The sequence below is a fragment of the Grampus griseus genome (assembly GCF_964374135.1).
Source record: "Grampus griseus genome assembly, chromosome: 18".
NCBI lineage: Eukaryota > Metazoa > Chordata > Mammalia > Artiodactyla > Delphinidae > Grampus > Grampus griseus.
In genome coordinates this window covers 61,795,807-61,819,092 of record NC_139012.1, presented here as the reverse complement: position 1 = coordinate 61,819,092, position 23,286 = coordinate 61,795,807, and the positions used below count along the sequence as shown (strand labels likewise).

Below are 23,286 nucleotides of genomic sequence, written 5' to 3'. Positions count from 1 at the left end.
TAGCTAGTGTACATTAAAAATCATCTTTGTTACATGCATGTCATGAATCTCAAGAGAAGTCTAAGATAACACATCTTTTATATGATACTCACTGTTCATTAACGCAGAATTCAAAAACTGAAGAGCAGGCATCTCTATAGCTTCTTGAACTAAGCACCCTGTTTCATAGCTGATGCTTAACCTCTGGCTTTTAGTAAAAGAAACTCTTTCCAGGTATGGATCCCACAATCTCTATGGGGGGACTGGCGGCGGTGGAAATAGGTTGATCTTTGATATGCATAACTGGCAGCTTTCCTCAGCCTATGAAAAGTTCTATGCAAACAGTTTCAAGAAAAAGGTCCCTACCCATCCCCAAACCACCTAGCTAGCTGCTAAACTTCCTTAAAGATTTTGGCACTACTACTGCTTAGATTTAATACTGAAAGAGTATAAACAGAGAGAAAAATCCCATTACAGACATTAAGATGGGAGAGAGAAAAGTCTGCAGTTCAGGACAACTGAAGAGTTTTAGAAATTTAAGATGCTACATAAAATCAACACATTTTTTATTTTCTACCCATTTCTCGTTATTGTGTGGTAGAGGTAAAGGGTGGTTAGGGTGACCTCTGCTTCAAAGAATACCTTTAGTCTGAATCTGGTTGCTTTATTGAACTCTAATTTTAGTTTTAATCGTGTTTATAGTTGATTCTATCAAGTTATCTAAATAGAAAATCATGTCATCTCTAAAAAATGATAATCTTGCTCCCCCAGCCCAGCCACCATAGCTCTACCTCTTGTTTTGATTCCAAATCATACTGTATTAGCTGTAACTTCCTGAATAATGTCAAATAAAGGTGGGGAAAACTGGCAACTTTGACTTGTATTTGCTTTGACTAGAAGCGCTTTTATTGTTTAGTGATAGTACTGCACTTAATACAAAACTGTCAAATAAGGAATTACCTTTCTATTCCTAATTTGTTTTGAGTTTTAAATGAGATGGGTGATAAATTTTATCAAATATCTGTCATAATTTATTAAGATGATATGGTTTTTCTTCTCAGTTACTATGACACAGCAATAGACTTCCTAATTCTGAATTCTCTTAGACCTTCTGGAATAAAACTTACTTGGGTTGTGCCTCAATTTGAATTCCCAAATTATCAGTGGAATTTCTTCTACTCCCTCTGGCCCCTCCTCTTAGCTGCAGTGAAGCAGCAGCGCAAAAGAGAACATGATATATATAAATGACAGTAAAACAAAGTACTAAACAATAAAGCCCAGTATGTTTGCTGTGGTAGGCTGAATAACAGCCCCCGAAGTTACCCAGATCCTAATCCCAGGAACCTGTGAATGTTACCTCACATGGTAGCAGGAACTGTACAAATGTGGTTAAGGTAAGGCTCTTGAGATGTGGAGAGATTATCCTGGATTATCTGGGTGGGTCCTAAATGGAATTACAAGTGTCCTTTTTAAGAGGGAAGCAGAGAAGGACTTGAAGACAGAAGGGGAAGGCCATGTGATAATGGCAGCAGGGGGAGAAAAGGCAATCTGATGCGGCCATGAACCAAGTAATGAGCACAGCCTCCAGAGCTGGAAAAGGCAAGGAAATGCGTTCTGCTCTGGAGTCCCTGGAGTAAGCACGGCTGTGGTGACACCTTGATTTTGGCCCAGTGAAAGCTATTTTGGATTTCTGGTTTCGAGAATTATTAAGAGAATAAAAGTGTTGTTTTAAGCCACTCAGTTTGTGGTAATTTGTTAAAGCAGTCACAGTAAATGAACATGCTTGCCTTTAAGGCTGATGTGAAAGAAAATATTCCATCAAGTTAATTAACCAAGTGATAGCTTTGATGGTGGTTTAGTTGAAAACAATTAGAACACTGGGAAGTCTGGTCAGTAATGGTTTCTAAGAACACCATCAGCTGACTCATAAACAAAAAGGTATTTCTGCCTGAGGATATGCATACATTTTAGCCTAATTTAAAAAGTTTAAATGTACTTACCTCATCCCATTCTAAAATAAAACTTTGGATTTTAGAACCATTGTCACTAGGTGCCTAAAACAAACACCAAAAAACAAACAAAATGAGTACAAATTAGTACTTTTACAAAAGATATTGTGACGATCCAATCTAAGGCATCTATTGTGTGTTGCAGATGTTCTCTGGGATTTAGCCCTGGAAAAATGTGCACAGAGAATACAGAAATACATGCGTATCCTATAATCCTTTTAACTTCAAGAAAATAAAACAAATCAAGATGCTACTCAAATTTTTATGAACACTGAACAATCTCTTTTCTCAAGATCTCTTAACTTTTATAATTTTTAAAAAAAAATTTATCATTTTTGGCTGTGTTGGGTCTTTGTTGCTGTGTGGGCTTTCTCTAGCTGCGGCGAGCAGGGTCTACTCTTTGTTGCCGTGCACGGACTTCTCACTGCGGTGGCTTCTCTTGTTGCAGAGCACAGGCTCTAGGCGTGCAGGCTTCAGTAGTTGCGGCTTGTGAGCTCTAGAGCACAGGCTCAGTACTTGCGGCGCACGGGCTTAGTTGCTCCGCGGCATGTGGGATCTTCCCAGACCAGGGCTCGAACCCACGTCCCCTGCATTGGCAGGCAGATCCTTAACCACTGAGTCAGCAGGGAAGCCCTATAATCCTTTAAAAAAATAAATAAATAAACTGCCTTTTATCAGAAGGTTTTATCAGCTTTAAGCTCCTGGGATAGATCCTGTCATTTTCATTAAAACTCAACTTACAATCTGAAAGTGATATTGTGTAATACACTAAAAAGTGAAAGAACTAGTGTTCTGAAAGGAACTCCAAGAGGGCATACTGTCTGGATCTCTGCTTCTAGACTCCACGTGTCAACCGCCTAAGACTGCTAATTCACCAATCTGTTAATTTTCAGTGGTGAAAATTTCAGCTTTTTTGGTCATTTTTTCCCCAGTATTTAATCACTCTAAAACGAAAGAATTTCACCTTCATTTCAGTACAATGAAGAATTGTTCTTTTCCTCTAGGACTTCTGAATGTGCTTCTGGACATCCATACAGGTGAAATATCTGTTTATAATTATTACTGCCTAGACCCTAATTCCATTTTACAAGGTATTTGTGGTATAGTTTTAACAGTTACTGTATTCCCCCAAATGCAACTACTATGCAAGTTGGGAAAGCTTGTACTTAATTTTATTCAAAAATTTACCAAGACCTAGGTATCATTTCAGAAAATCATGTCACCAATGACAATGATGTCTGTGGTGTGTGAATAACCAATTCTATCTAGTGTCTTTCCATTTCATTACATCTTCTTGTGTAGCTGGGCACAAATATTTATATATCAAAAATATATTATTCTATTAAAAATAATTTTATTCCTCCTTTAAGACATATTAATATTTTAAAAACTATGAGTCTAGTTATTATGAATCTCATTTTAGGATAAAATTCAGGATATAAAGGTGTCATTACAGAGTATTATAGAAAGTAGTAATGAGCCTGAGAATTACACATTGCAGTGTCATCACAAATTCAGTATAAGGGCTGCTAATCATAAATCAATCTTTTCTGCTATACATCAGTAAGAAAAACTGATGAGTGTTAATAACACTAATAAGAGTGTTATTTTATAAGGAACAAACGCCTATTTAATACATGTGAAGAGCAAGAGCAATTTAGCTTAAACCTTTTTGTCTCCAAAAACAAATGAAGTTTAATACTACAGAAGAAAAAAAAGGAAAACAAATGTCCAGTTGGAAATACTCTAGAGAATATTCTTACCTTCCATTGCAAAGTGAGTGAATTTTTGGTCCGATTGGCTATCCTTGGTGGATTAGGTATGTCAGGTTCACAGCTCAAGGTGGTAAAGGTTTCAGCTTCGGAAGGAGTTCCCTTTATAGAATTGTATTCTGCCTGGACTCTAAGGTGATAGAATAAATTGTTTTAACCTGCAGATAGAATCACTGTATCCTCCCATTCTATAGCATCACCTTTAAGTACGGGCAAGTCAGTAAGATGCCCTCTAAATGTTCTATTGAGAAAATATGCATATCAGAAATAAAGGGTGACCCTTAAAAGAAAGAAAAATAGAATAGGCCAGGGGCTTTCATATTTTTCTGACTGCCGAAAGTAAGAATACATTTTAAACTGTGACTGTGTCTCTGAGATATGCATTTATACACACACACACACACACATACACGCATGCATGCACAAGTACCCTGAAACAATATCCTTAACTAGGGTAATATACTGATACTTTCTATTCCATTTGATATTTAACTTTAAAAATTCTGAATATAACCCACAAAATTAATTTTATGATTCAATAATGGTTGCAATCCACAGTTTGAAAAATATTAGGTTGGATGATACTTTGGGTTTATCCATAGGATGTATAATTGAAGACTTAATTTAATAGTTTAATAGGAATAATCCCAACTACAAGTGTTATTTTTAAAAAGAGGTGACTGACTAAATCGTTATACTGAGTCCCAGCTGGGGAGACCCTAGAGTCTATAAAATAATTTCGGTAAATTATAAAAGAAGAACGGTGCAGAACAAAACAGTAGTATCTAAGTTATCCTAATTAAATGTTATGAAATTCTCAGAGTTTTAATATCCCAAACTTGTACAAAATAGGACGGAGTAAAAATACGTAAGTAGCAAATATTATTTATGATTCTGTTTTGTAAAAGTTTCAAAAGCTGGGACAATTTTCCAGTGCTGAATTAGATATTACAGCTATATTATACATATTATCTGTATATTCATTCTAATCCCTAGGTCCTACAAACAGGGTGATTTACCACTTCATTATAACATTTGAGTTAAATGTTTTTGTTTTTTTTGGAAAGTGTTGATGATTATACCACAAGAAAAATCAAAGTCCACAAAACCCATGTTTTTAATCCAAAATTAATATTTAAATTATATTCTAGACTTTTAAGGAAATCATTAAAAACAAACAAACCCTATGCTATATCATATAAAAGCAACATATAGGAATTCCTTACTTTGCATGGTAATCTGTAGCTGGTTTGAGATCATTTAAAGTGACACTGGTTTCTTCTCCTCTGGGGAAAAAAAAGGCAACATTTCGTTGTATGATAAAGCATTCCAGAGGATATGTATTATGTACACTACAGTTTGTGGTACTTTATGAAATTATACTGCTTCTTACTTTTCCAACTGTAACCACATTCAGATTGCACTAATATGCAATTTGTGTAATTAAGATATATGCCGAACTTAAGCATGTACCTGAATACCACTTTAAAACAAAAAGGTATGCTAAGCAAATCAATTGTGTAAGCCAGACTTTTTTTTCCCCCCCTGTGGAGTTAGGGAAGATACTTAGCTTACTGAAGAAACAGAACCATTTTCAATTATTTAAAAATCCACTGGTATATAATTAGAATGCTAAATAACACATGTACTACTGAAATCAAACCTACCAAATTTCTACAAGGAGTCTGCCACTACTGGATTTTATTTAAAATATAACATGGAACTTTATTTAAAATGTTACAGTTTAATGAGTAGATAAAAAAAAACTGAATCATAATTTAAGGTAAAGCATTTTTTATGGCCACTATTAAATTTTCAAATATAATGGCACATATTTTCTTAAATAATCATTTGATACAACTATTATTTGGGTATGTAGCCAACAAACTAGCCTGTTTTCTCTTCCTTTTCTTTTAAATCACTGTTCTCTGTTTCATTTCCTTCAGTTAAGTTTCTCTCCTTTCCACTTTATGGACTTCTTCCTCCAACCTCCCACCTCCCTCCCACTTTCCTTCCACAGCTATCCTGTTTCTCAAATCAAAGCCAGTGAATCGTATGAGAAAGGAAACATGTCTCACTGATAGAAGTACACCTTAATGAATCAAGCAGTTGTAGTAGCAGCCTCAGAAAGAGACCTTAATTGGTGCAGGGTAAAAAAGGTGACTAAGGTTGACTAATGTCCCTCTTGTGCTCTCTGGTCAGGCTGCAAATGGAGATAAATCCTTCCTCTTAGAAAGCAGCCATATCAAACTAGAACAGCCATTAACACAAAAAGAAACCTTTACGTTGATGCTCCTTTACCCTCTGTTTACCTCTTAGGTAGGTTTTGTCTCTTTTAAGAAAAAGAAATAGAATAAACACAAGGAAGTCTCAAAAGAGAGAAGGAGATAGGACATTTTTATAACCTTATGTTGCTAGATGACAGTCACTGGAGCAGTTTCTCTTTCCTTTCTTCCCCACACTAGCTATTTTTTTGAAAAAAGATACCAAGAAGGCTGATGTATCCAGTGTTGTGTGTTAATAATGATCATTCAAATGGCTAACCACATCCTTTACAATCTTCCTGGTGGTGAAATTTTAACTAGTAATCGACTTTACTCTTTTTCATCAGAATAAGCAATTTCTATATGAATAAGAAGAGAAAAATAATTTATTTTACAACCATCAATCATAAACGTCACAATTTTAGCCACTGATACTTCCTAAGGCTTCTTGGTATATAATATGCTTTAGAACCAAGAAAAGAGAACTATGATTTTTTCAAAGTATGATTATTAACATACCAACACACAAATGAGGAACAATGGCACTAAATTCATTTTACAATGGGATATGAGCTTGTACATATAAGAATTAAATCCAACTCCCTAGAGGAGCAATATCACATTGCATGAGTTCACAGTGTAAGAGTTCTCCATTTCAGGTCCTGGCTTCTACATACTACAATTTATATTTATGTCTCAGGAATACGTGAATAGTGAAATATCTATTAGGGAGCCTACTGAAAAATAAAAAAGCTGAATGTGGGCAATGAAAGTGATTATTCCAAGGGAGTGTAGACAGAAATGTGAACCAGCCAGCATTTGGACTATTTACATTGAAATTACTATCACTGGTCAACTTATAGAGTCAAAATAAAAGCATGAAGAGGGAAAATAGCACAGAATTAGTTTTAAGCTGTTTTTGATAAACCATTAACTTATATAATGGCAGGGAGTAAAACGTAACAAATACCTACGCATATACACTTTTATATTTCCCATCTTTTCCAGTACTTGAGACCAGAATTTCATAACCATAGAGCTCTGGTAGAGTAGTCTCATCTGTTTCGCCATTAATGAGGCTGGAAGGAGGTGACCAGGTAAGTACTACTGTCCTTGCCTGGATGTCTGAGGCCTGCAAAAACATAATATTTGAAAGCTCTCTGAAACAACTGTAATGTGTACAACAAACAGTAAAAAAAATCTAATGGGGTTTCAAGCTTAAATAAAATATATCTACTTACATAAAATGGCTCACAAATAGAAACCTGTCCTTTTGTAGATGAGATACAATTTGCTGTGCAAGGGCAGATAGGTTCAACAAAGGTTTAAAGACCATTTGGGGCTGTCTAAAACTATTAGTGTAAACATCATATACAGTCAAAAGAAGGGCAGAAAAAACCCACTTGTAACATGCTTGAAAGGGTTCCATTTCCTCACTTTAGAAAGTGTCTAACAATAAGAAAAAGGCCAAAGCCTCAACAGAAAAATGAGCAAAGGACATGGACTGTCCAAAGAAATATAACTGAATAATATTTAAAATAAAAAGATATAAAATATATCTAACTACATTCATAATTAAATAAATGTAAATTAAAACAAGATACTACTTTTCATCCACTGGGTTAGGGAAGATTAAAATTAATTAATGGATGAAATACTGGATTAATATCTAGTGTGGTGAGGGTCTGGAGAAATGGGTGGTCTCTTAAATGAGGATAGGAGTATAGATTGGTACAATCCCTATGTAGAGCTACTTGGGAACCATTATAAAAATTTAAAGTGTGTTTACTTTTTGATTCAGGAATTCTACTTCCAGGAATTTTTTTTCATGATAATATTCCGTAAACTTACATAAGTACATAAATATACACCCTTAAGAATACTCGTCGCAGCACTCTTAATAGTGGCAAGAAACTGGAAATTGGTATAGCTTCTTAACATATTACTATGCAGGTGTTCAAATAATGAGGTAGACATGTACGTGCTGACATTTAAAGAGATCCTCAATATACTGGTGCTATGTAATAGAGGAAAAACGGAAGCTGCAAAGCAATATATATGCTATGATTTCAGCTGTGTTAAAGAAATTAAAAAATGCATACAAATATCTGAAAATGTACTGTAAAAATGTACTAATCCTTACCTTTGGGGATTTTGTGAGTATGTGTGGTGGGATGAAGAGAGATATGAGAGAAAAACAGGAGGTCTTAATAGCATTTTTACATTTTGGATTACTTTTATAAAAAAAGTCTAATAAAGAGAAAAAAAAGTCTAGGGATTTGATTTAAACTAAAGATTGGTAAGAAAGGTATCAGATTATATCAATACCCAGACATTAATGTAAAAGCTTGCTTTAAAATTATCTACATTTAATGACTATCTTAGTCAAAGACAATAAAACAAACAGAAACAAAACAAAACCACTAACTACTAGGATGAAGCCCCTATCTTGAATTAGGCAGAATAAACAGTCTATACACAAGCATAACTTTCTCTCCTTGTCAAAGCTCTCAAAGCTTGAATAAGTTTAGAAGACTGTTACTGTATTTATTTTGCTTCTGCTGAGTCACAGGAAATGTAATATTTACTGTCATGCTGTCTTTAAAAAGTCTCAGTACAGTACTATGTTGCATTTACAATGGACTTAAAAGTGATTCCTTGTTTTAACCAGTGTCCATCTGGCTATTAATCTGTAACTGTGTATCTTTCCTTTTTAAACAAACATACTGTTAACATACATATATCTGTACCCTTTAGAGTTTCTTGATTTTATGGGATGATCATAACTGTGTTAAAACTGTGAGAACAGGGAAGTGAACAGTATTCTGAAGGTAGGTAAGTTAATAGCATTAACTGGCATCTACATTATAAAGCTTATTAGGCTTTGTGGGTACTGATTACATCATCAGAAGTATAGGCAATAGAGAAAAGACTAAGCAGGGAGACAGAAGACTTGTCACTAATTTGCTTGGTGATACTAAACTCTCAACCTTTTAGGTTCCAGGTGTCATCTATACAAATGAGTGAAATGATCTGTTTACCTTAATTAATCAAATACAGTATATTTAAAATGGCTTTTTTTGGGGAATAAATCTAGATTTACAGAAAAGTTGGGAAGATAGTATAGATACAGAGTTCTGTATACTTTCTACCCAGCTTCCTCTAATGTTAACATTTTATATAATGATGTATTTCTGTCAAAACTAAGAAATTAACACTGGTAGAATACTATCAATTAAAATTTAAACTAAATAGACTTTTCCAGGATACTATGTTGAATTTACCAAGTATAGCTTAAAAAAAAAAATTAGACACACTGCTAGACAATCTATTTTTACAGAATAACTCTTGGTCCCAACTCATTCTTTAAAAAAGATATTTTATTACTTGCATATAAATGTTAAGGCACAAAATATTACACTAGGGTTGCTGCGGAAAACTTCATGAGAAGTGAATTTTGAATAGAATTTTAAAGGATTTGGGATGGGATATAATTTCGGTAGAAAAGAAATGGGTAAGCTGCTGGAACATGTGTGAGTGTGTATTTTTAAAGGTTACCTAGTAATTTCATGTTCATGAAAACCATAGACTAAGGGAGAGAGAGAGAGAGAGAGATATGGGCCATTAAAAGGATGATAGGAGAACAAGGAAATGATCAGCAATGTCAAACACTGGAGAGAGATCAAGGAGAATGAATGTAGTCTGAAAAATGCCTAAAAATGCTGTTTTCTGGTGCTGGTTTCAGAAGGATGTAACCAGTTGTAAAGAAGAAAGAGAAGTGGACTGCCATTAAGGTACTGTGAAATTCCTGTGTAAAGATGAGTGTGTGTGTGTGTGTCCAGGAAAAAGTAGATCCTAGAAATTTATAGCGAAAAAAAGGATAAAGCTTGCAATTCAGTTTGGCATGGGGAAAGTTAAAGGTAAAGAAGAAATCTAAGATAATACTGATACTGTGAGCCAGAGAAATCTGGATGAGTAAGTGTTCATTGATGGAAATACTGAAATTAGAAAACTAAAGGGATCTAATCCAATTTTATTTTAGAGGAACAATGGAGAAGAGAAAATAGTTTAGGAAAAATGATGAAGAATTTGGTTTTCTAGATGAAGTTCTAGGTGTTGGCAAAACATACAAACTTGGGTATTCTTTAGGATGCTTCAGGAAATGTGGTTCTAGAGAAAGAGGTGAATAATGAGGGTTAAAAATACAGATACAGAAATCATCTGAAATATGTCTTCTATTTGTATGCTACTTTAGAAGTAAAATTTCCTTTTATATCCACCTCACTTGATCCTTATAATTATGCTCTAAAGCAGGCAAAACAGACATAACTATCTTCATTTCATAGATGAAACACATTCAGAAAGGTTAAGTGACTTGTCTGAGGTCACTCAACTAGTGACTAGGGCCTGAATAATTCAGTTCTTTTTTTGCTACACAATGCTTCCATTTTTTATTTTAAAAAATTAAAAAAAATTGTTTTATCTTTTGGCCATGCCACATGGCATGCAGGATTTTAGTTCCCCAACCAGGGATCGAACGCACACTCCCTGCAGTGCAAGTGTGGAGTCTTAACCACTGGACTGCCAGGGAAGTCCCCACAATCCTTCCATTCTGAATCCACTTCTAGACAGTAGCTGAAAATAGACATGACCGTGTAAAAATACGTGTGAGTACTGACAAAGACTAAATGGTAGTAGGCAAACATGAAAATAGAAGTGGTTGAATTATGTACAGTATATTTTAACTTTTGAGGAAGCTTGTGGTCTTTGTTGGGTAGTGATCAAAACCATTCTTGAAAAAAAGCTGTTCGAGCCCTGGTCCGGGAAGATCCCACATGCTGTGGAGCAACTAAGCCCTGTGCGCCACAACTACTGAGCCCACGAGCCACAACTACTGAAGCCCGCGCACCTAGAGCCTGTGCTCTGCAACAAGAGAAGCCACTGCAACGAGAAGCCTGCACGCCACAACAAAGAGTAGCCCCCACTCGCTGCACCTAGAGAAAGCCCTCGTGCAGCAACGAAGACCCAACGCCGCCAAAAATAAATAAATACATTTATTAAAAAAAAATTTCGTTTGTACAAGCACTTTAATCTTTTTTCTTATCTGATGGAAATATTTTTTCTATTAGAATGATAGCCTTTATTTAGGCTATTCTAAAAATATGCAGATGTAGCCAGTTTTGCTGTCATACCTTTTTCTGATTTTCTGATTTCTTCTATTACATCTACACAAAAAAAGGACTGGGGAATATTAACTTTCTTCTATGGTTTGATTTTAACTTTTTGTATATGGAGTTAATTGGATATATTTAATTTGGAAATAATATAAATGGGTTTTTAAAAAAATGATAATCAGTTGTACCTACACTCCTTATTAGATCTTTGCTTGGTCCAGTCATTTCCAATGTCATTGAGCATATATTAAAACCTTGTTTAAAAATTCTTGGTTGAGTATTCTGCTGCACTGATTAACCTATCTCACCTTATGTCAGATCTGTACTGATCCACTACTGACCCATTCCTTACATATAGTTAAGTTTTAAACAAGGCCTGAATATACCAAAATCCTATATGAATATACTAAATATAAATGTCAAGAAAATACATAAGATACTTACCACTGGTTTGACAATGTTGGAAAGAAGTGCTTCAAAAGCTTTAGTTTCTTCATCTTTTTCTTAAAAACAAAACAAAACAAAACAAAAAATGAACCTAAATGCAATCATCCTACTCCCTTCCCAATATGTCTTCTAAAACATATACCAAGTGGTTGGTATTTGAGTTTTATTGTCTGGTTTTTACCTCTTAGTTCATATTCAGCAGCTTGTGGCTCTTTAGAGTTCTTCTGCCTCAGTTTCTATGTCTGCTTTAACCATGATTACTAATTATAATACCACTATATACATCTGAACTAGTCAATAAGTTTTATGGAAAGTATATTTTTATACTTTACTTAAAAAAAAAAAGTAAAGAATATTCTCTCTCTGGAAAGTCCTTATTTGCCAATCTCATACCTCTTAATGACAAGTTAACTAAGTATTTGTTTCATGACATGCCTTAACTGTGGTTCCCAAAATAGGACTATAATTGACTTGACCGTAACTTATAGCCACCACTGATGTATCTGAAACTTTAGCTTAACTCTTCTGAAACATCAGTGCTGAAAAGAATGATCAGAAGGTCTCAAAAATATGGGAGAACATTTTGATAAACGTTAATAGGCAAGCCAAGAGGCTGTTAAAGCATTAAATTTGTTGATGGGTAATGGAAATTTTAAAGAAAAGGAAGTAATGCTCAGAGTTCATATGGTGAAAGTCACAGGTTGAAGGAAGGATCCAAGGGAAACATGGGGATTTTGAAACAAAAGAACTTTTGAAGAAAGAAACGGACAATACTCTATCCTAACTACAGAGTATATAAATAGATTGGTGAATGACAGAACTAGTTGCTATCAAGGACTTGTGTATAAAGAAGCTGGGAGGATTAAAGAGTTTTGATAAAAATCAGCATAGCCTTATCTAGGTCCAGAAAGAAAGAAAGAAGAAGGAAAGGAATCTGGATGAACTTTGAGTTTTCCTATCAAAGAGCAATTTCTCTTGGTTAGTAAAGTTTAGATATAGGTGAAATTATTAATTGAGCTTTCCCAAAATGTAAAAAGAAATACCCTAGTAACAATTTAGGTTCTAAAACTTTCCTGTCACATTTAAGAAGTGTTAGGCTATTAATCGACAGTTTATGTGAAGCATGATGAAATGACTGAAAGGTTAGAATATACTTTTAGTAGGTTAAATGATGATAAAAAGTACAATTAGAATATATTGTATTTTAAATAGTTACCTTCTATTTCTGTATCAATTTGTGCACCACCTTTCCCCCTTCCTGACTTGTTCTTTGCTGATCCTATGTTTACACCACTAGCATTCTGCCCTTTCATAAGCCCATTATGTTCATTTATGGGAGAAGGGCATTTCCGGGGTGATGATGGTGGACTGTTCATTTTATCCTTCTGTGTTCCTTGGCGATCCTTTAATTTCTTCTGCAAACGTTCATATGTCTTACTAGATCTTTCATCTCTAAAGTTGGACCTTCCATGTGTAGAGTGGGCATCTGAGAAGAAATAAAAAATAAGACATTTAAAAAGGTCACTGTCTCCAAACCCATTTATGGCATGAGAAAAGAACAGGAAATAAATCTATCTATATTATATAAAACTTATGTATTATAAAATATTTCAAAGAATAATCTTGCATAACAAAGCTATTTCTGTGTCTCCACCAACTGAGAGAACCAAGCTTTGTGACTTGATTATAACTGTAATCTTATAGACACTTCTTTCCTTCCTCCTTTCTCAACTATTAATCTCCATAGAAACAGCTTGCTGGTATGCTGTGACTATTACAGGTGAGGAATAAGAGCTGAACTGAGCTGTGTACAGTTCTTCTTTTACTCTTTTGTAGCCATTACTTTTAGCATCTCTTTCAACTTCAAACATATCAACTAGGAAACAGGAAAATCTCCACCTACCTAAATTCCCTTATGACTCAAAAAAAGCAAATCATCACTAAAAAAATAAGGTTTTAAGAGTCAGCAAAAAGAAGTGAGTGGGACTGTTAACTAATAACAGAATCTAGGTACAGAGTATTACATTTTCAGATACTGTAAACTCAGGGCTGAGACTTAGAATGTATTCATTCTAATAAGTCATAGAGCAACATAATATAAATCAATACCCTCATGAATATTGTTAAATCAGTTGTCCTCAGAGTTCATTTTCATTGTAAATTTAAAATCTGTAGTGAGGAAAATATTTTTCAAAGGAAAAGTCTCAAAAATCTCAGTAAAGTTTTAATTTATCAGTGATTTAAGAAAATTAGTATAATATTCTTGAATACTGTAAGGATATGCACAATATTAAAATAAAACCCCAGGAATTTGGATATATACAAGTAAAAGAGTAAGTTTAGAGCCTTACTTCATATTATACACAAAAATTAACTCAAAATGAATCAAAGACCTAAATGTAGGAGCTAAAACTATAAAACTTATGGAAGGAAACAAGCACATATCTGCACAACTTTGGATTTGATAATAATTTCTTAGATATGACACCAAAAATACAAAGCAATCAAAGAGAAAATAAGGTGGACTTCATTAAAAACTTTTCTGCATCAAAGGATACCATCAAAAAAGTAAAGAGACAACATGGGAGAAAATATCTGCAAATCATATATCTGATAAGAGACTTGTATCCAAAATACATAAAAACATTTACAACTCAACAAAAAGATAAATAACCCAATTAAAAAGAGGTGAAGGGGCTTCCCTGGTGGCGCAGTGGTTGAAAGTCCGCCTGCCAATGCAGGGGACACGGGTTCGTGCCCCGGTCCGGGAAGATCACACGTGCCGCGCAGCGGCTGGGCCCGTGAGCCTTGGCCGCTGAGCCTGTGCATTCGGAGCCTGTGCTCCGCAACGGGAGAGGCCACAACAGTGAGAGGCCCGCGTACCGCAAAAAAAAGATAAATAAAATAAAATAAAATTAAGTTCATTGGACCACTGCATGAGCCTCACCTGGAAATTTGTTAGAAATGCAGAAAACCAAACCACACTCAGACCTATGGAATTAATATGCATTACTTGGGCAACAGAAATAAGTTTGAAAAAAATGTAATATATTACATAATATATATAATACATCTACTACTTACAGGTTGTGCTACACAATTTAAATTTTGTATTTAGAGTTATTTCTTCTACAGATTTACTAAGCATAAATGACAGGTACTGATTAAATGCAAGGAAAACAGTGATGAATAAAACAGATTCAGTTCTTAGGTGGTTTACAGTTAAATAAGGGAGAAAGACATCCAAGAAAAGAACAAAAAAATCAAATTGTGTTAAGTTCTGTGAAAGAAACAAAAGGTTTCAGTGCTGGAGACTGATAAGGATAGGTTAGGGAAGATCTCTCTGAAAGCTGAAATCTAAAGAAAAAAAAAAAATAAAGAAGCCTTGCATGGAAAAGGGGGAAGAGCACTTCTGGTAGAGAGAACACCATTTGCAGAAGCATTGAGGCAAGAAAGAGCTTGGTTCTGAAAAACTGGAGGTGGGGCACATGCATGGGAAAAAGTGGGACAAGGCAGGATCTTGTCCAGGGCAGCCGTTTGCAACCAGCGTCAATCCTGGCCCCCAGGAGTCATCTGGAAAGTCTGGAGATATTTTTAGTTGTCACAATCGAGTCAGGGTGAGGGCTGGAGGTGTGTGCTACTGGCATCTAGTGGGTAGAGGGCAGGGATTCTTCTAAATATCCTATAATGCACAGTTCTGTCCTCCACAATAAAGACATCCTTCCTCAAAGGTCTAGAGTGCCGAGGTTGAGAAATCCTGGTCCAGGAGAAGGGTTTAGGATTTTATTCTAAGTGCAATGGAAAGTCACTGAAATCCATTAAACAGAAGAATGGTCTGATTTATATTTTAAAATGATTACTCTGGCTGAGCCTGGATGGTTGGGGGCGGCAAGAATGACAGCAGAAAACCAACTGGAAGGCTGTTGTTGCAGCTGTCCTGACAAGAGCTGATGGTGGACTAGAACTGAGGAGCAGTGGAGAAAAAGTAGATTCATTTGGGAAACTTCTGAAAGTAGATGCCAGTTGAAGTGGGGGTTGAAAGAGGAGGAATCAAATGTGGCCACATCTGGTTTTCCCTTGAGCAAACTGAGTGGACAGTGGTACCATCTATCGGGATGAAGATGGCAGAGAAAAGCAGGTTCCATCATTGAGATTTATGTTTTAAAATGCTATAACTGAGATGTATGAGACAATTTAAGTGGAGTTATCAAGAAGGCATTTACGGGAGTTCCCTGGTGGCCTAGTGGTTAGGATTCCGGGCTTTCGCTGCTGTGGCCCAGGGTTCAATCCCTGGTTGGGGAACTGAGATCTCGTAAGCCACATAGCATGGTCAAAAAAAAAAAAAAAGGCAGTTAGAAATAAAAGTCTGTGACTCAGAGGAGAGGTTTTGACTGAAGATACAAATTTAAGAACTGTCAGTATATAGACGGTATTTAAAGCCATAGGAAAGAATAAGATTATTATTTTGTGTGTGTGTGGTTGTCTGTCCTTCCCAAAATTTAAACTCCCTGAGGGCAGATGTTATGTCTTACTGTTTTTTTCCGTATCTTACAGAACCTAGCAACTTTGGTTAGTGGCATCAGAGGCTTCAGGTTTTAACAGCAGCATGATTATTCCTGGCTAAAAAATTTCCTCAGAGCCTAGAGAGCAGCAGGACAAAGAAGACCTCTTGTTTGAATGTGTCCCCAAATAAATACTGCTGCATGACAGAAGTTACTTCCCCTCTTTGATTTTCTGTTTACTCATCTGCCTTGAAAGGTGATTATGAGGATGAAACATTTAACATAGTGTTTTTTTGTTTTGTTTTTAAATTAATTTTTACTGGAGTAGAGCTGATTTACAATGTTGTGTTAGTTTCAGGTGTACAGCAAAGTGAATCAGTTATACATATACATGTATCCACTCTTTTTTAGAATCTTTTCCCATATAGGTCATTACAGAGTATTGAATAGAGTTCCCGTAACATAGTGTTTGAATAACAGAAAATGATTGTGATATTGTTACCATTTTTTGTTTCTTTTATATAGTAATAGTACCTATTATATCCAAGCAAAAAATAGCCAACTCCATAAAACAGGAATATTTTTAGATCCTTACCTACATCTCCATATACTTGTGAAGACTGATACTGTGTCATATACTGTGTTGCCATGTCTCCAGCTCCAGTTACTGGTGAGTACATGTGGCGTGGTGGAGGGGGCATCATGGTTGGTACAGGAATGAAACCAGGCAGAGGAGGATGTGGAGAACGATGGATGACTGTGTGACCACCAGGATGAAACTCTGGTGCCTGAGGAACCACAACAACTCTTCGAACGCCATTGTCTTCAATAACCTACAAAATGAACAACAGATTAAAAGTTTCTTCCATAGGATGTTAAGCAATCTTTTTCAAATATGTTAGAGTAAGAATTTTTACACCATTAGGAGTTAATTAAGAAATTTTACAGAACCAACATGAAAAGATTTTATTAAGTACATTACATACATATGAATTAGCACTGAACAACATGAAGTAGTTTTTGTTATACAATGCAGTATAAATCTTAAAACACTGAGAAGACAAGCTAAATAATAATTTAAACAATGAGTTATGACATCTGGTATTTATCTTACGTATACATGCATTTAGTGATACAGTAAAAATGAAGGGAGTCTCAAGGGACCTTTTGGTTTGAACATAATATGGGAAAAAAGCTGGATCCAGACTCCTAAGATCAACCATATATTGAATTTAGGTATAAAACTCTTAGGACCATGACCAGAACACTTTTAATAACTGAAGATCATTTCAAGGGAGGCAAACACCTAATATATTAACTCCCAGTTAAGAAAAATATCTGTGGCTCTGAGTCGTAGAAATTACATGTTTTTAAATAGGGGTCACACTGTAGCAAAGGATTTTTTAAAACGCCAGATTTATTCCTTTTGAACCTCACTGGGCAACAAGGACATACAGGAAGGCCTAAAAAGATACAAGATTTAACCTCAAAATTAGAAATCCTTCTACTAAAACAGGGTCCTTAATCTTTTAGACTTAAATGATTACTACTGTAGTACAACAAATGGCTAACAACAGAAAATGATTAAAATGTAAAGTGCTAACTTAAAGGCAAATCCTGATATTTTCAGGAAGTACACGTTTTACTATGCTTAAACAAATTGCAACTTTTGTCTATAAACATATGTGCTTGGGAGGAATATTAGAAAACACACTTATTTGGGTAAAGGTAAGCCTAGATTACAAATAAATTACTGCTTTAGAAAGAATATAGTTGCTACTAAATAGCCTATTAAACTAACCTTACCTGTTGGAGTGTGAGATGACTTGTCTGTAATATGGGACCAGAAGAGCAAATGAATCAGTTTTTATACACTAGCTGTAGAACTACAATGCCTGGCTTCTAGCACAATGGATGCTTCATATCCCACCTCTCTCCCTATTTAACTCAGTTCTGGATTCAAGCCTCAGACAAGTGCCTATGACTGACTGGTGGAAACTAAATCATACCTGGAAGCCTTGCTGAAGATAACCTGGAAACTGTTGTTTTTTCAGCCTCTAACCTATAGGAACGGACATTAGACGAAGTCTGAAATGGATTCTGAGTGACCCAAACCATGGTGTCTGTCATTAACATACTACTTTCATCTTTCTCAACTCTCTGACTCACAAATCTTAAATGATCCCGCCATTTCTGATAGGATTGTACTGTACATACTCTTAAACCTACCATCCCATCTGGTTCCCACCTATCTTTATTGCTGTATCTTCTTCCACACCAAATCCTGAACCCTTAATTCCAGCCAGGCTGGTATACTAAAAAAAACTATCTTCATACCTAACCTACATATTTCTTTATCTTGTACTTTGGTTTATGCCATCTGCCCTCTTCACTTTGCTTCCCCTTAATCCATAACCATGCAAATCCCATCTCTCCTTCCAAATCTAGCAATACCTTCCTCCATTCATTAAAAAAACAAAAGATTTGTTTTTGAACAAAAAGAAATTGTTAATTTAGGAGAGAAAATACAGAGTGATGTGTTTATGCGGGCACATACACTAACAGGGGCAGACAAACATGACATCAAAAGTAAATTACTGAGCATGCTGCATGGTGATAAATACTACGGAAAAAAGAAACCCAAACAGAACAGGTAAGGGGGATTAGAAGGATTGTGGGAGGGGAGCAGGTTGTAGTATAAAAGAGTGATCAGGACACGCCTTATTGGCAAAATGAAATTTGAGCAGAGACTTGAAGGAACTGAAGGAATTAGCCACACAAAAATCTGAAAGAGTGTTCTGGGTAGAGGGAACAGTTAGAACAGAGCCTCTAAGGTAGAAGTGGCTAGAAGGAAGCCAGTGTGACTGGATCAGCATAAAGGAGGAGGAAGACAGAAACAGATGAGATCAAAGAGATACACGGGCTTCCCTGGTGGCGCAGTGGTTGAGAGTCCGCCTGCCGATGCAGGGGACACGGGTTCGTGCCCCGGTCCGGGAGGATCCCACATGCCGCGGAGTGGCTGGACCCGTGAGCCATGGCCGCTGAGCATGTGTGTCCGGAGCCTGTGCTCCGCAACGGGAGAGGCCACAGCAGTGAGAGGCCCACGTACCGCGAAAAAACAACAACAAAAAGAGATACAAAATGGTAGGGGATGGACTTCCCTGGCAGCCCAGTGGTTAAGACTCTGTGCTTCCAATGCAGGGGGTGTGGGTTCCATCCCTGGTGGGGGAACTAAGATCTCACATGCCGTGCGTGGCCAAAAAAAAAAAAGGGGGGGGGGAGGTGGCCAAGTCACGTAGGGCTGTATAGGCTTATTAACGACTTGTATTTACTCAGTGAAACAGGGAAGCATCACAGAGTTCTGGGCAGAAGAGGGATACAAACAAGTGATTCTCATCCAGGGGTGATTCTGTGGTAACACGTGAAGTCACTTCTGATTGTCACACCTGGAGCTGGCAGCACTACTTCGCATCCAGCGAGCTGAGGTCAGGGATGCTGCCTCAATGCCCTGCAACACACAGGGCAACCCCACAACAAAAGATCACCACGCCTAAATTTCTACAGTGCTGAGGGTGAGAAGCTCCTGACATACTCTTACAGGATTATTCTGGCTCCTGAGTTGAGAACAGATTGTAGGGCAAGGGCAAAAAAGGTGAAATCATTCAGGAAGCTACTGCAGAAATCTAGGCAAGAGATGGTGGAGGCTTGGACCATGGTGGTAGCAGTGGAGGTGGTAAGAAGTGGTCCACATTCTGCGTATCTTTAAAGGTAGAACAACAAGATTAGCTGATAATTCCAACGGAGAAGTGTGAAAAAGAAGTTTTGGAAGGATGGTATTTCACCAACAGTGAAAGGGAAGGCTGCAGTTAGAACAAGTCATTTGGGGGGTGGGGGCCAGGGAAGATTTGGAGTTTCAGGTTTTGCGCATGTCAGTTTGGTAAGTCTGTAAGACATTTAAGTGTAAATGTTGAGTAGGCAGTTAGATAACAGTAGTCTGCAGCTGCAGAAAGATTGGGAAAGGACAACCAGGTAAGGCAGGAAGAAAACTTAAGAATGTGGAGTCTGGAAGTTTCATTAAGTGTGTCAGGGAGGAAAGATCAGTTCTGTCAAATGCTGCTGACAGGTTCAATAAGATGAAGACTAAGGACTGACCACTGGATATAGCAATATGTAAGTCATAGTGACCTCGATGAGAGCAGTTTTAGTATGATCATAGGGGCAAAGCCTGATTGGAGTGGGTTTAAGAGAGAAAGTGGGGAGGAGAACTAGAGAGGTAACAGCACAATTCTGGAAAGTTTTCCTGCAGAGAGGAATATGGGAATAGGGTGGTGACTGACAGTAGTAGAGTCAAGCAGCTTAAAAAATTTGTTGTTTTTAGTGAGAGCAATTACAACATACTGATATACTAATCAGCACAATCCATCAGAGAGTAAGAAACTGATGACGTAGGAGAGAGAATGCTAGAGTAATGTCCTTGAGCAGGCAAAAGGAGATGAGATTCAGGGCTCCAGCTGGGGCACAGGATCTAGACAGGAGCAGAAAAGTGCATCTTTGTTCTAGATGAAAAAGAAGTATGGACTGATGAGATGAGAAGGTAGAGCATATAACTCCAGATATTGGTAAAGATGTGGGGTTAGGAGCCGGTAGATAGTTTCTTTTGATTATTCTCTGTGACCCTTTCCTAGACACCACAATCTCAGTGATCTCTGCTTCCTAACAATTCCATTGCATTTATTCTCTATCACTTGTTTGGTATCCATAACACTGTAGTATTTGTTAATTTTCCAAATCCATATGTCTTACTCTATAATTTAACTGTAAGTTTCTCAAGGGACATGTATTAACTATTTAATCCTCAACACAATGCTACAAATAGGTAGTTGGGGAAACTGAGGCACAGAGATGTCAAATAACTTGCAAGGTCACACAGGTAGTAAGTGGAGGAGCTAGTAACTGAACTCAGGTAATCTGGCTTCAATTCTATGTTCTTATTCATTTTGTGGGCATAGAATCCACAAACACCTGCCTTCTACTGCCTTTAAAAATTTCACAAACACAAGTGAGATCTCATCGGTTAAAAAAGAAATGGCTAAATTACTTTTGAAATTAAAACTTTTCTTTTGAAAAGAAACATTTCAAAAGAAATGTTTTTATTTTCTTCTGAAAAAGAACATTTCAAATATAAAGATAAACTGAGGGAAGAGAGATTGGGGAGTTATTAACAGGTTGTGAAAATGAATAAAAGAAAACCTCATTTAAAAAAAGAGTTGGGAAGCCCTGAAGGCTTCTCACTTACTACTGCTTGCTGCCCCTTGGAGACACTAGCAAGAAGCATACCTTGCATTCCCCATCCAGAAGAAGCTTACTTTACATACCCCAGCTGGAGGAAGGAAGATTTTTCTCCTCGCCCAGCAACAGCCCAGCCAATGAGAAGCCACCACAACTAGCCTAATGAGAAGCAGCCATAACCCTGAACTCTCTTTCCTCCAATGGATTTTGCTCAAAAAACCACCCCTTCCCAACCCCCCTCTTTTCTTTATAAAAGAATAGGCCTCTTCTTTGTTTTGGGGACTTGCTTGTGGTTTGCTATAGTTTGCATGCCCTGAACTGCAATTCCTCTGCTATTCCTGAATAACCTCATTTCGCTGCTATAACAACTATGTGTTTTATTTTTAAGATTGATAAGGTAGAGTTCAGCTTTGCAAGGTGAAGAGTTCTTGTGGATGTATGGTAGTACAACAGTGTGAATGTACTTAATACCACTGAACTGTACATTTAAAATAGTTATGATGGTAAGTTTTTAGTGTGTATTTTACCACAATTTAAAAAAAAAAAAAAGCTAAGATGCAGAGATTAAAAAAAAAAAAAGAGCCAGAGCAGGACCAAGAGTGTGTGGAGAACACCACTTCCAGTAACCACCTGAGCAGCCAGTAACTTCAGGGTAAGGCCAGAGACCTCGAAACTATCTGCTAAGTCTCCAGCTGCCAAGAAATAGCCAGGACATTGAATTTTATATCAACAGGGTACACTGACGGTGATGATTAAAATAAAATCAAGTCATGAAAAGGAAAAAAAAGGTAAAATATCCAAATTAGTCTATGTTAAAAAAAATTAAAGGCAATGAGATAAAATTAAATGGAACTATCAGCATAGTCTGACCACCTAACCACATATGCCATGCAATTTCTAATTAGACAAAGCCCTGTTTTCTTTTCTTTATTGAACACAGACGTAATTGAGAGGGACTGCAGAGGAAGGAGGTTGTGTTTACTGTCTGACATTTTATATTGTGCACCAGAATATACATTCCTGACAGATCTGTTCTGTATACTGTTTTCTTCCCAATATCTGGTATAATACACCTAGCATATGACAGATGCTCAAAAATTTTTTTGTTTAATGAATGATATGACCAGAAATAAATTCTATTAGTTCTACTCGAATGCTCCCCTGCTCCCCCCTTAACAACACCAAACTACTAGGGTTTTGTGACTTCTTCAATGCCTACAGTCTCTGCTTCCTCACTACTTTTAGCAACCTACTTCGGTTGCCTCACCCTGAACCCTGAACTACTCCAACTTTAAGCTATTAAACAATAATAAAGATATTTCTGGCCATTCATCCAACAGATATTTATTTTATATATCTAATCAATGTCACTAAGCGACTACAGCCTTTCTCTTCAGCTCTTACTGTGACTCTTCGTCCTCATCTAATCCTCCATCTAATCCTCTAAGTCCCCTTCCAGTCTCTTACACTGCTGCCCATCTTTTTTTGGCTGTTCTCTCCACGAGAGACAGGGAAGACCGAGATCAGACTGGTTTGTAGAATCTTTGAAAAACTTACTGACCTCATTGCGTGCTGACATAAAGCCACAGTGAAATACCAAGTCCAGCTCAAAGGAGTAATCTGAAACTTTTCATGAAGCTGACATAGGCCCTTTCCCCACATTATGAGATCTACAATCCCCTCCCTGTTAGGTACCCTCTCATCACCATAACAACCCACATTCTATAAAAAACAGGGGAGCCATTCATTACAAGAAAGGCAGAAGGAGAGAACTTTTGCTATTACCTTTCAGGAGTTCCATTCAGGTAAATCTATAATATTTTCTTGATAATTCATTAACTTCATCCTTA

The 23,286-nt window shown here is 36.6% G+C and overlaps 1 protein-coding gene across 3 annotated transcripts in view; it reads right to left on the bottom strand.

Annotated features, from left to right (window-relative positions):
* Positions 1-23,286, bottom strand: part of FNDC3A (fibronectin type III domain containing 3A) — a 162,691-nt gene that overhangs the window by 36,002 nt on the left and 103,403 nt on the right. For all 3 annotated transcript variants that reach the window (XM_082675802.1, XM_082675804.1, XM_082675803.1), the window contains 7 exons: positions 16,743-16,980; positions 12,862-13,131; positions 11,643-11,701; positions 6,999-7,156; positions 4,987-5,046; positions 3,752-3,890; positions 1,980-2,033 (listed from right to left, as the gene is read on the bottom strand). In XM_082675802.1, the coding sequence (XP_082531928.1) occupies positions 1,980-2,033; positions 3,752-3,890; positions 4,987-5,046; positions 6,999-7,156; positions 11,643-11,701; positions 12,862-13,131; positions 16,743-16,980 (978 nt within the window). The remainder of the gene's footprint in view (positions 1-1,979; positions 2,034-3,751; positions 3,891-4,986; positions 5,047-6,998; positions 7,157-11,642; positions 11,702-12,861; positions 13,132-16,742; positions 16,981-23,286) is intronic.